This window comes from Orycteropus afer, unplaced genomic scaffold, assembly GCF_000298275.1.
Source record: "Orycteropus afer afer isolate SDZICR_OR568_19922 unplaced genomic scaffold, OryAfe1.0 scaffold00120, whole genome shotgun sequence".
Lineage (NCBI taxonomy): Eukaryota > Metazoa > Chordata > Mammalia > Tubulidentata > Orycteropodidae > Orycteropus > Orycteropus afer.
In genome coordinates, this window is record NW_006921707.1 from 8,705,705 (window position 1) to 8,718,996 (window position 13,292).

At 39.0% G+C, this 13,292-nt stretch overlaps 1 protein-coding gene across 1 annotated transcript in view; it reads right to left on the reverse strand.

Moving 5' to 3' along the window:
* The window catches only part of TTC29 (tetratricopeptide repeat domain 29), a 230,970-nt gene that overhangs the window by 94,073 nt on the left and 123,605 nt on the right, over positions 1 to 13,292 (reverse strand). Inside the window, exons 5-6 of the mRNA XM_007944121.1 lie at positions 9,700 to 9,912; positions 6,625 to 6,710 (exon numbers count right to left, since the gene is read on the reverse strand). Of these exons, the coding sequence (XP_007942312.1) occupies positions 6,625 to 6,710; positions 9,700 to 9,912 (299 nt within the window). The remainder of the gene's footprint in view (positions 1 to 6,624; positions 6,711 to 9,699; positions 9,913 to 13,292) is intronic.

A 13,292-nucleotide genomic window follows, 5' to 3' on the forward strand; every position in this document is an offset into this window, starting at 1 on the left:
GAATTCACATTGCTTGGTTCTACAATCGATGCCAACGGAAGCAGCAGTCAGGACATTAGATGATGTGTAGCACTGGGAAGGTCAACTGCGAAGGAACTGTTTCAAGTGCTGGGGAACAAGGATGTCTCCTTGAGGACTAAGGTGCACCTGACACAAGCCAGATATTTCCAATCACCTTGTATGCATGTGAGAGCTGGACAATGAATAAGGAAGACCGAAGAAGAGTTGATGCTTTTGAGTTGTGGTGCTGGCAAAGACTGCTGAAAGTACCATGGACTGCTAAAAGAACTAACAGATCTGTCCTGGAGGAAGTGCACCTGAAATGCTCTTTGCAAGTGAGAATGGCCAGACTTTGTCTCACCTATTTTGGTCATGTTGTCAGAAGGGACCATTCCCTGGAGAAGGATGGCATGCTTGGTAGGGTGGAGGGTCAACAAAAGAGGGGGAGGTCTTCAATGAGATGGATTGACATGATGGCTGTGATGATGGGCTCAAGTATAGCAGGGATCATGGAGCTGGCATGGGATCGGGCAGTGTTTTGTTCTGCTGTGCATGGGGTCACTATGAGTCAGAAATGACTCGATGGCACTTAACAACAAACAACAATGACTTATTCATTCCCAATACCATTTTTGAACAACATAATAGGCTTTATACAAATGGACTTTGCCAGATGGAGTACACAGGAATCCGACTAACTATATCTGTGGAAAAAGATGATGGAGGCGCTCAATATCATCAGTCAAAACAAGTCCAGGAGCTGACTATGGAATAGACCATCAACTGCTCATATGCAATTTCAAGCTGAAGCGGAAGCCAATTAAAACAAATCCACAAGAGCCAAAATATGATCTTGATTACATCCCTCCTGAACTTAGAGATGATCTAAAGAATATACTTGATACACTGAACACAAATGACCAAAAACCAGAGGAATTGTGGGATGACACAAGAATATCATCCATTGAGAAAGCAAAAGGTCATTAAAAAGGCAAGAAGGGAAGAAAAAACCAAAATGGACGTCAGAAGAAACTTTGACACTTGCTGTTGAAAGGAGAGTAACTAAAGCAAATGGAAGAAAAGACAAGATGAAAGAGATGAACAGAAGATTTCGAAGAGCAGCTTGAGAAGTCAAAGTCAATTATTATAATAAAATGTGCAAAAACCTGGGGTTAGAAAATCAAAAGAGAAATTTACCCACCAACCACCAAAGCCAAATGCTTGGCATTTCTCAAGCTGAAAGAACTGAAGAAAAAATTCAAGCCTTGAGTTGCAATATTGAAAGGTCTATGGACACAATACTGAACGATTCAGGAAACATCAAAAGAAGATGGAAGGAATACACAGAGTCACTGTACCAAAAGGAATTGGTTGATGTTCATCCACTTCAGGAGGGGGCATATGATCAAGAACTGATGGTACTGAAGGAAGAAGTTGAAGCTGCACTGAAGGAATTGGTGAAAACAAGGTTCCAGGAATTGATGGCATACCCACCGAGATGTTTCAACAAACGGATGCTGTACTGGAGGCACTCATTTGTCTATGCCAAGAAATCTGGAAGACAGCTACCTAGCCAACTGACTAGAAGAGATCCGTATTTGTACCCATTCCAAAGAAAGGTCATCCCACAGAATTTGGAAATTATCGAAGAATATCATTAATATCAGAAGCTCTGGTGGCATAGTGCCTAAGGCATCTGACTGCTAACCAGAAGCTGGCAGTTCAAACCCACCAGCACTCCTTGGAAGGAATATTAGGCGATCTACTTTCATAGTGATACTGCCTCAGAAACCCAAGGAGGGGTCGCAATGAGTCAGGTCCGACTTGACGGTAGTGAGTTTGGTTTTTTGGTTTTATCATTAATATCACATGCAAGTGAAATTTTGCTGAAGATAATTCAAAAGTAGTTGTAGTAGTTTATTCACAGGGAATTGCCAGAAATGCAAACTGGATTCAGAAGAGGACAAGAAACGAGGGTTATCATTGCTGATGTCAGATGGATCTTGGCTGAAAACAAAGAATACCAGAAATTGGAAAAGGGATCACCGTTGGTGAAAGGGATCACTTTTCTTCAGAATGGGTACAATTATGGATCTCTTCAGTTTGCTAGGTAGCTGTCTTCCAGGTTTCTTGGCATAGATGAATGAGTGTCTCCAGTTATTGACTATGCAAAAGTATTAGATTGTATAGATCATAACAAATTATGGACAATATTGAGAAGAATGGAATTCAAGAACACTTAATTGTACTCACAAGGAACCTGTGCAAAGACCAGGACACTGTCACTGGCACAGAACAAGGGGATATTGCGTGGTTTAAAATCAGGAGCAGAGTGTGTCAGAGTTGTATCCTTTCACCATATTTATTCAATGTGTATGCTGAGCAAATAATCCAAGAAGCAGGACTATATGAGGAAGAGCATGGCATCAGGAATGAAGAAGACTCATTAACAACCTGGGATATGCAGATGACATGACCTTGCTTGCTGAATGTGAAGATGACTTGAAGCATTACTGATGAAGATTAAAAACTACAGTCTGCAGTATGGATTATATCTCAACATAAAGAAAACAGAGACACTAGAACTGGACCAATAAGCAGCATCATGATAAATGGAGAAAAGACTGAAGTTGTCAAAGATTTCATATTGCTTGTTTGCAAAATCAACACCAATGGAAGCAAGCAGTAGTCAAGAAATCAGACAATGTTTTGTACTGGGCAAATTTGCTGCAAAAGACCTCTTTAAAGTGGTGAAGAGCAAAGATGTCTATTTGAAAACTAAGGTGTGCCTAATGCAAGTCATGGTATTTTCATTTGCCTCATATGCATGTGAAAGCTGTACAATGAGTAGGGAAGACGGAAGAAGAGTTGATGCTTTTGAGTTGTGGTGTTGGTGAAGGACATCATGGTCCCTTCTGAAAACATGACCAAAACAGGTGAGATGAAGTCTGGTCATTCTCTATTCCAAAGAGCATTTCGGCTGCACTTCTTCCAGGACAGATCTGATAGTTCTGGCAGTCCATGGTACTTTCAGTATTCTTTGCCAATCAATTATCTCCTTTAATTGGCCTGGCTTTTGCCTCAGGCTTTCTCCCCTCAGCTGCAGCATGTTGTTGTTGTTGTTTGCCATCGAGTCAGACCCGACTCATAGCAACCCCTCCTTGGGTTTCCAAGGCAGTATCACTACAGAAGTAGATTGCTCAATCTTCCTTCTGAGGAGTGGCTAGTGGGTTTGAACCACCAGCCTTCTGGTTAGCAGCCAAGTGCCTTAGGCACTATTCCACCATTACAGGTAACACCAACCAAAGTAACCATCTAAGAATTCAAAGTTTTACTTCCCAGACCCCTTCCTTCTTTCTTTTACAAAATCCTATGCTTCTATGAGTCTGGGGCACTCCAGTGAATCCCGCTCCTGATACCAACTGCTAAAGAGCATGGAGGCAGCATCTTCTGACCTCCTCTAACTCTGCAAGAGGAAGACAAAATCACCATTAGCAACCCAAAGCCTGTTCCTATGAGGCCAGACCTGCCATCACCCTCCAGCCCTCTTACCAACCTTGATACCAACAGTCCCTCCTGTGGCACCCACCACCTCTCTGCTGGGTTTGATAATTTGCTGCAGTGGCCATACAGAACTCACAGATTATGGGGTTTATTAGGGAAGCAACAGGCTACAATTCAAGTTTAGGAATGCACACAGGGTACAGTTCTTCGATCAGGACAGTCTCTCCTCTGCTGTGTCCTTACACATGACTCTTTGGCCTTTGGCTTCTGGGCCTGGCCTCTGCCCCTGTGGACCAGGAAAGCATGCCACTCTGTCTCATGTCTCTTGATTCCACTGCCGCCATCTCTCAGGAGGGAGTTTTTCTCAGCAGTGCGTCTTTTTCTCTGCAGTAAGTTTCTCAGTTGACAGTCAGACTCCCCCTGCCTCTAAGAGAGTTCATTTTGAGCCTGGTAGAGTAGAAAACCAACCAAACCCAACATCAGAATTCTACACACCTGAGAGAGAGAGCAAACTTTCCCAGAAGATTACTTTGTGCTGCTCCAACAGAAATACCCTAGACTTTAAAAATCAGGTGTTTAAACTGTATGGTCCCACCCAGTAATCTGGTGGGAATTACAAAAAGTATGTCTAGAAAAACCATACCATGTCATTTACTACACTGCACTATGCATGTGTGTTTTGATGGGATTATGTGTTGCATCATCCTGGACTCTTGTTTTCTGCTTGTAGAACTCCTACTCCTTTCTTCAAAGCTCCGCTCAAAATCTTTTCCGTGCAACACCCTTGAATATTAGTGTTGGAATTAAGTACTCTTACCTCTGCACTCATGGAACCTCTAGTTCATCTTGCTCTGAATTACAGTTAACTGTTGACAAGCTGGGTGCCCTCCTTAGTTAGCTCCTTGATGAAAGGGCTCTGTTTCCCAAAGCATCTGAAACGGAACTTTTCTGAATGAACATAATTCACTAAAATATATAAAGCACAGAATCATCCAGGAAATCCTAAACTTCCTAGGATGGCCAATTTTAACTGTGCATGAGAAAAATATCTAGCCCAAATACAGGAATCCTATTTATCATGATTATTAAAAAATCAAATAAGAAATTCTCAAAGCTAAAAATTAAGCCAATATTGCCTATTAAGTAGGATGATTGTAAGAGACGTATGTGAAATGAAATAGAAAGACTGTTTTTTTAACTCATTGTCATTAGGTTAAGTGTGATTCATGATGACCCCATGTGTTCTAGAGTAGCATTGATCCAAAGGGTTTTCTTGGCTGTAATCTTTGCTACAGCAAATTGCCAGGCCTTTCTTCCATGGTACTGCTGAGTGGGTTCGAACCACTAGCATCTGAAGCTCAAATTGTTTCTCCCTAACCTTTCTTTTTTAAATTGTGGTAAATACACATGTAACGAAATATTTTCAATCTTCAAATTTTTTGCATGCTTAATTCAGTGACATTAATTACTTTCATCAAGTTGTGTAGTTATTACAAAAATTTTCACTCACCCTTAACAGAAATGTTCCATAAGCAATGAGACTGTCTCTTTTCCTCTCTGTATGCATCTTCTAACCACTAATATATTTTGGTCTCTATATGCTTGCCTATTCTAGATATTTCATATAAGTAGTCTCATACAATATTTTTTTTTTTTTTTGTGACTAACTTATTTCACCCAGCATAATGTTTTCCAGGTTCATCCAGAGCCTAGCCTGCATCAGGAGTTCATTTCTCTTTATGGCTGTGTAATACTCCATGTATGTATATAGCACATTTTGCTTATTCATCCATCTTTTGGCTATTGTGAATAGTGCTTCAATGAACACTGGTGTATAAGAAGACACATTTTTCACTATATTGTAAAAGAAAAATTATACATATTATAATATTATAAAATGATGTTATAATACAAAAAGGATAGATCTTGACAGCCCCCTCCCCATTGACCCTATTTGTGTTTTAGCCAAACAAACAAACCCTGGTCACAAAATAGACAGATACTGGTGTGATCACGAAGCAGGATAATTTTCATATTGGCACAATCAACTCCCCCCATGCCTGCTGTCCTTCATATACCACCACAGCTCTACATCAATGTAGCACACTGATGTTTAATAACCACATTTTATTTTCGAGCATTTTGTCTGAGAGTAATCTGTAAGTCCTTAGGGGTGTGGGGAAATGTTAATTTTCTTAACAAATTTTCCTAAGTCGCATTCTGAAGTTACTATAATCTTTTTACACTATTTACTTTTTGCTATGTGTGGTAGTTCAGTTGTGTGTCAACTTGGCTGGGCCTGGTTGAGTGGCTGGGTAGCTGGATGTAGTATTTCCCATGGTGAGACTGGTAATAACTCCATGGTGGAATCTACTGTGAGCAGCTGAGTAGCTGCCTTAGGGAATGTGGTCTGCTTCCTGTATATAAGCAGAAGCCTTGAGGAATGGTCTCTAGCCTATGGCACACTTGGACCCCGCATGTAGCCACGTCATTGTTCAGCAGCCTGCCATGCTCTGCTAACCTTGGGACTTACAATGGACTTAAATTAATGGCCTGCCATATGTTTTGGTAACATTGGGTCTGTGCCTTTTTACTTGTTAACTTTGGGTTTGTCAGCCTCAGCAGCCAGCAGCTGTCTGAGTGAAGAAATGCCTCTAGCTCCAGTGGGCCAGGAGCAGGAGGCAGAGCTAGACCCCAAGGTTGAGGGGCTGGCACTTTGAACCCCTAGAGTCTGGCACTTTGAACTTGGACTTAAAGCCTCCAAACTGTAAGAGAATAAACTGTTAAGGCCATCCCATTTGTGGTATATATTCCTGTCAGAGTGGCACCAGGTAACCAAAACACTATGATTTAAACATATTTCTTCTTTTCCTTGATGATATAAGAGGGTAAAGGGTCACATTACTCCATATATTTAATTTTCTTATATCTTAAAGCACTTCATGATAATTGACTATAAACAATAAAACCCCTTTAAAATGCCTCTAGCACATCGCTATTTTTCTTTCATCTCTGTTAGTATTCACACTGACATGAGATCCACCCCATTTATGTTGGTTGCAATAAAATAATAAAATAAAAATGGCAATGATTAAAAGTTTACATTAATCATTGACTTACTTGTAATGCTGTTTTATGCTCTCCAGCAGCCAAGTATGCTAAGCCCAAGTAATAAGAAGCTTCTCCTTCCATCTTTTTGTCATTTCCTAAAGAGAATATATAAAGAAATTACTATGCATTGAAGAAATTGGTTTAGTCCAACACATGGAATCTGAGCTTTTTCAGATAAGTAGAACTTTATTATGACACATATACAAATACAGCAACAATTGCTGAAATTTAACTGTACTGAAAAAAAGATGGATGAAAAGAACATTTACCTGGATCAGAGATGCTAGACTAAGAGGTTAATCTCAACATACACAGCCCAGTATTGCCATTATTGGCAATCATATATAATTTCTATACTTTTCCACCGTGGAAAGACATACAATGATTCAGCATGGCTGCTACTACATATATGGAACACTAGGTAAAGGATATCAACCCTATAAGGGAACACATACAAATACACATACACACATATGCATGGACTGAAATTCAGCTAAATCTACGATGGGGTAAATGAAGGAATTACTGTTTTGATTACATTCAATTTAAAAACTATTGGTTTAAGTTTAGTTGAGGATAACTGACAGAATTTTGCTGCTTGTGATGAAATTCCATGCATGTTTTGAACTCCAAATAAGCTTTTCTTTGTTAATGACTAGTAATGTTTCACATCATTTTTTTTTTTGCATAGAATTCAGTCTTTCTAATACTTTTTTTTTTTTTTTTTTTAGTGATTTGGGTGAAAGTTTACAGAGCAAATTCAGTTTCCATATAGCAGTTCACATACAAATACACTTTGAATCTTTCTAATTCTTATGAAATGTATTTTATTCTAGGAATTATCCAATTCCCTTTTCCAAAAGAAAAACATGTAAAGGTGCAACGTGCAGGTGAACAAGATATATATCACGCCATTTTAAAAATATATGATTTATTTACAAGAGCCATGAAAAGTTCTCACTTAAAAAAAAAAAAATACTATTGACTTCCAATATCACCTAACTCCTGGTAAAGCATGTGATGACAGATCCACTGTTGTTTTTGGTCTTTGGAAAGTAAGTATCCTTAGATTTCTGAACCCTGCCTTCCAACAGTGATGGATTTCAGCAGGAGCTAACAATTCTCCCTGCTGCACTCACTCTCACCACTTACTGAATTACCCCTTGTGACATCTGGCTCAATTGGAAGACAGCAAGAAAACAATGGCAAATGCCAGTGACAGCATTTTTTTTTTTTTTCCTCTTCTAGCTATTTTACCAGTTGTAGAGAATTATACCCTGAAGGTCTTAGTTCAGCAGAGTTGATGGTAACAATGATTCAGTCTGGGGAATTTTAACTTTTATAGTTCAACTGAGTCCTAATTTTTTCTCTGATACAGGTTTATGTGTGCTGGGGATAGGGGTGCGACTAGGGGAAGCAAAGATGGGGTAGAAGAAAGGTGTTTTGAAGGGAAGTGGTCTCTTAGATAATTAAAAGTTGATTACATGTAGTTTGTGCTTGCTGAGTTAAATAGTGTAAAGCCCCTTAGTTTGAGGAGGGCAACTGGCCAAATGTTTGGCCTCATAACAGTACTCTCAGCTCAGAAAAGAAGAAGAGAGAAAGGAAAATCAACTATTCCTGGTAGGAAGAAAGATATTAAGGTAGAAGGATTTTGGGTTTACTATGAGTCAAAATTGACTTGATGGCACCCAATAACAACAATAACATGATGGCTATAATGAAAATGACAGACAATAACAAGTGTCAACAAGGAAGTAGCTAAATGGAAGCCCTTATACATTGCTGGTAAGACCTACTGCCATTGAGTTGATTTCAACTCACAGCAACACTCTTGGGTTTCCAGGCAGTAAATCTTTACAGAAGTAGATTGCCTCATCTTCCTTCTTCAGAGTGGCTGGTTAATGTTCTGGTTAGCAGTCAAATTGCCTTAAGCACTGCACCACCAAAACTCCTTACACATTGCTGGTGGAGTAATAAAATGGGCCCACCACTTTTGAAAAACTGTTTAGCAGTTCCTCAATGAGTTTACATAGAGTTAACATACATTCAGAAATTCCACTTCTATATGTACACCCCAAAGAATGAAAGCATATGTGCACCCAAAAATTTGTACACAAATTGTTTATAGTAGCATTATTTATAATAGCCAAAATGTAGAAACAACTAAAATGTACATCAGCAGATAAATGAAAAAACAAGTCCACAGAGCTCCTTTAAGAGACGAGGTTCTAAAATATATTAAAGTCTTATTTTCCTGTTAAAAAGAAGCCCTGGTAGCACAATGCCTAAGGCACTGGACTGCTAGCCAGAAAGTTGTGGGTTCAAGCCCACCAGCTGCTCCATAGAGGGAAGATGGGACAATCTACTTCTGTAAAGATTTACCACCTTGGAAACCCAATGGAACTTGCTATGAGATGCAGTGAGTTTTATTTTCCTGCAAAGGAGCTCTGGTGGCATACTGGTGAAGTGCTAGGGTGCTAACTGCAAGGTTGGTAGCTCAAACCCATCAGCTGCTCCATGGGAAAAAGATATAGTAGTCTGCCTCTGTAGAGTTATAATACTTTACAAATACTACGGGGAAGTTTCTGCTCTGTCTTATAGAGTCGCTATGATTCTAAATCAACTCAAGGGCAATAGGTTTTGATTGTTATTTTCCTATTACTCCTAACTAAATATTTATCATGATTTCTCTATTAACCTCAAAATAATGAATTTACAAACACTGGATGGTCTCTCAGACTCTAAGACAGAAATAACCTAAAAAAAACAAAAAAAGTACTTCCAACCCCCCTCCCTTAACTTTCAAACATGACCTTAAACTTCTCATTATGGGTTTGTTGTTTTATAACACAACTCCTAGAGGACTGCAATTTGGAGATAAAGCTTTCAAGAATCTAATAGATATCCTGTTATCAGCACTCAGGCACCTCTGTTTTACATGAAATTTGGAAGTATATTGATGGCATTTATTTTTGCATTTCATAGCAAATAATCACCCAAACACTTGATGATCTTTACTTTACTCCAGGGAGAACCAGTGTCTGCGTATTAAAGAAAACAATGTGAATTTTCTTTTCCACCTACCTTCTCTGGCTATTTCAGAAGCTTTTATTAGAATTTTGATGGCCTTTTTGTACTTTTTATTTTTGAGCATTTTGTCTGAGAGTAATCTGTAAGTCCTCAGGAGACTCTCACAGGCCAACAAGTTGAGAAAACGGCCTGTCTCATCCTTCCATATCCGCCCTTGCGTCAGTTGATGGAATGCTTCATAATGCTCGGCAGCTTCAAGAAGCTGACCTGAAGAATAAAAGCCATTCATAAATACAGAGCACAAACCATAACACATTTTCAAAAATTTTATGTACATCTTATGCTTTACTATTAAAGGGGGAGAAACCATGGAATATGGCCAATGATGTCGAATATGGCCAATATGTGCTGGAGAGGACTTACACTAGGAATGAAGCAATCTCTAAGTGATCTCAGATTCAGCATTAATTTTAGATGGTCATTTGCTAGAGAGAGGGATTGACAAGGATGATACATGTTTAGTCCCTGGGTAACACAAATGGTTAAGTGCTTGACTACTAGTCAAAAGGTCGGTGGTTCAAATCCACTGACAGGTGCCTTGGAAAATAAGCCTGGCAATCTGCATCTGAAAGGTAACAGCCTAGAAAACCCTATGGAACAGTTCTAGTCTGCACACATGGAGTTGCCATGAGTCAGAATCAACTCAGCTGCAACTAACAACAACAAATACATGCTTTCAGACAGTATAAAAGACTAATAATTATTAATAACAATCATATTAACTAATGTTTACTTTGGGACCTCTATTTGCTGATGAAGCATGACTCAAAATGGGAAGAAACAGCTGCAAACATACATTAATAATCAGAACATGGAATGTATGAAGCATGAATGCAGGAAATCTAAAGTTGTCAAAACTGAAATAGAACACAAAAATCAATATTCTAGGCATTAGTGAGCCGAAATGGACTGTTTTTGGACATTATGAATTGGACAACCATATGATCTACTATGCCAGTAATGACAAATTGAAGAAGAAAGACATGGTATTCATCACCACAAAAAAAGTCTCAAGATCTATCCTGCAGTACAATGCTGTCAGTTATAGGATAATATCCATATGCCAATAGGGAAAACCAGTTAATACTATTATTATTTCAAAATTACTTACCAACCACCAAAGCCAAAGAAAAGGAAATCGAAGATTTTTACCAACTTCTGCATTCTGAAATGGACCAAACATGCAATCAAGCTGTGGTAATTATTACTGGTGATTGGAATGTAAAAGTTGGAAACAAAGAAGAATAACCAGTAGTTGGAAAATATGGCCTTGGTGATAGAAATGATGTTGGAGATCACAAAACAGAATTTTGCAAGATCAACACTTTTTCAATGCAAATACCATTTTTCAACAACATAAATGGCAGCTATACATGTGCACTTCACCAGATGGAATATACAGGAATCAGATTGACAACACCTGTGGGAAGAGGCAAAGGAGAAGCTCAACATCTTCAGCCAAAACAAGGCCAGGAGCTGACTGAGGAACAGACCATCAACTGCTAAAGCAAATGGAAGCTATGACAAGATAAAAGAGCTGAACAGAAGATTTCAAAGAGCAGCTAGAGAAGACAGAGTCAGTTATTATAAAGAAATGTGCAAAAACCTGGAGTTAGTAAACCAAAAGTAAACCATGCTTGGCATTTCTCAAGCTGAAAGAAATGAAGAAAAAATTCAAGTCTTGAGTTGCAATATCGAAGGATTCTATGGGCAAAAGATTGACTGACGCAGGAAGCATCAAAAGAAGATGAAAGGAATATACAGAGTAACTGTACCAAAAAGAATTGGTCGATGTTCATCTATTTCAGGAGGTGGTATATGACCAAGAACCAATGGTACTGAAGGAGAAAGTCAGAGCTTCACTGAAGGAACTGGCAAAAAACAAGGCTCCAGGAGTTGACGTTGAGATGTTTAAACAAATGAGTGCTGCACTGGGGGCACTTACTCGTCTTTGCCAAGAAATCTGGATGACAGCTACCTGGCCAACTGACTGGAAGAGATCCATATTCGTGCCCATTCCAAAGAAAGGTGATCCAACAGTCTGTGGAAATTATTGAACCATATCATTAATATCACATGCAAGTAAAATCTTGTTGAAGATAATTCATAACTGGTTGCAGCAGTATATTGACAGAGAACTTCCAGAAATGCAAGCTGCATTCAGAAGAGAATGTGAAACAAGGGATATTATTGTTGATGTCAGATGGATCTTGGCTGAAAGCAAAGAATGCCAGAATGAAGTTTACTTCTTTTTATTGTCTATGCAAATGCATTTGACTGTGTTGACCATAACAAATAATGGGTAACATTGAGAAGAATGGGAATTCTAGAACACTCAATTGTGCTCATGAGGAACCTATACACAGAGCAAGAGGCTGTCCATCTGAACAGAACAAGGGGATATTGCATAGTTTAAAATCAGGAAGGGAGTGCATCAGGGATGTATCCTCTCACATGCCTATTCAATCTGTATGCTGAGCAAATAATCCAAGAAACTGGATTATATAAAGAGAAATGTGGTATCAGGATTGGAGGAAGACTCATTAACAACCTGAGATATACAGATGACAAAACCTTGCTTACTGAAAATAAAGATGACTTGAAGCACTTACTGATGAAGATCAAAGACTACAGTTTGCAGTATGGATTACACCTCAACAAAAAGAAAACAAAACTCCTCACAATTGGAATAATAAGCAGCATCATGAAATATGGAAAAAAAGATTGAAGCTGTCAAATATTTCATATTGCTTGGTTCCACAATCAACACCTATGGAAGTAGCAGTGAAGAAATGAGATGATGTATTGCACTGGGCAAACCTGCTGCAAATGATCTCTTTAAAGTGCTGAAGAGCAAAGATGTCACTTTGAAGGCTAAGATGTGCCTAACCCAAGAAAACATGGTGTTTTCAATTACCTCATATGCATGTGAAAGCTGGACAATGAATAAGGAAGATGAAGAAGAGTTGACGCTTTTGGATTGTGGTGTTGTTGAACAATACTGAAAATACCATGGACTGCCAGAAGAATGAACAAAGCTATCCTGGTAGAAATGCAGCTGGAATGCTCCTTGGAAGTGAGAATGGCCAGGCTTCGTCTCACCTACTTTGGGCATATGGTCAGAGGGGACCATTCCATGGAGAAGGATATCATGCTTGGTAAAGTGGAGGATCAGTGAAAAAGGTCAAGGCCCTCAACGAGATGGATTGACACAGTGGCTGCACCAATGGGCTCAGTATAGCAAGGATTGTGAGGCTCACACAGGACTTGACAGTATTTTATTTGGTTGTACTAGGGTCACTATGGGTCAGAGCCAACTCGATGGCCCCTAACAACAACAACAACAATGTTTATTTAGCATTACACATGGCAGGCACTGTGCTACATGCTTACATGTATTTCTTATTTAATCTTCAAAACAATCTTATTAAGTAGGGAATTTTATAATTCTATTTTATAGAAGAGAAAATTCAGGTTTAGTTTGACAATATTACCAGGATTGCATGTTTGCTGTGTGGTGCAAAAGGTTAAAATGCTGGGCTGCTAATCAAAAGACTGGCAGTTAGAGTCTCCTCAGAGGCAATTCA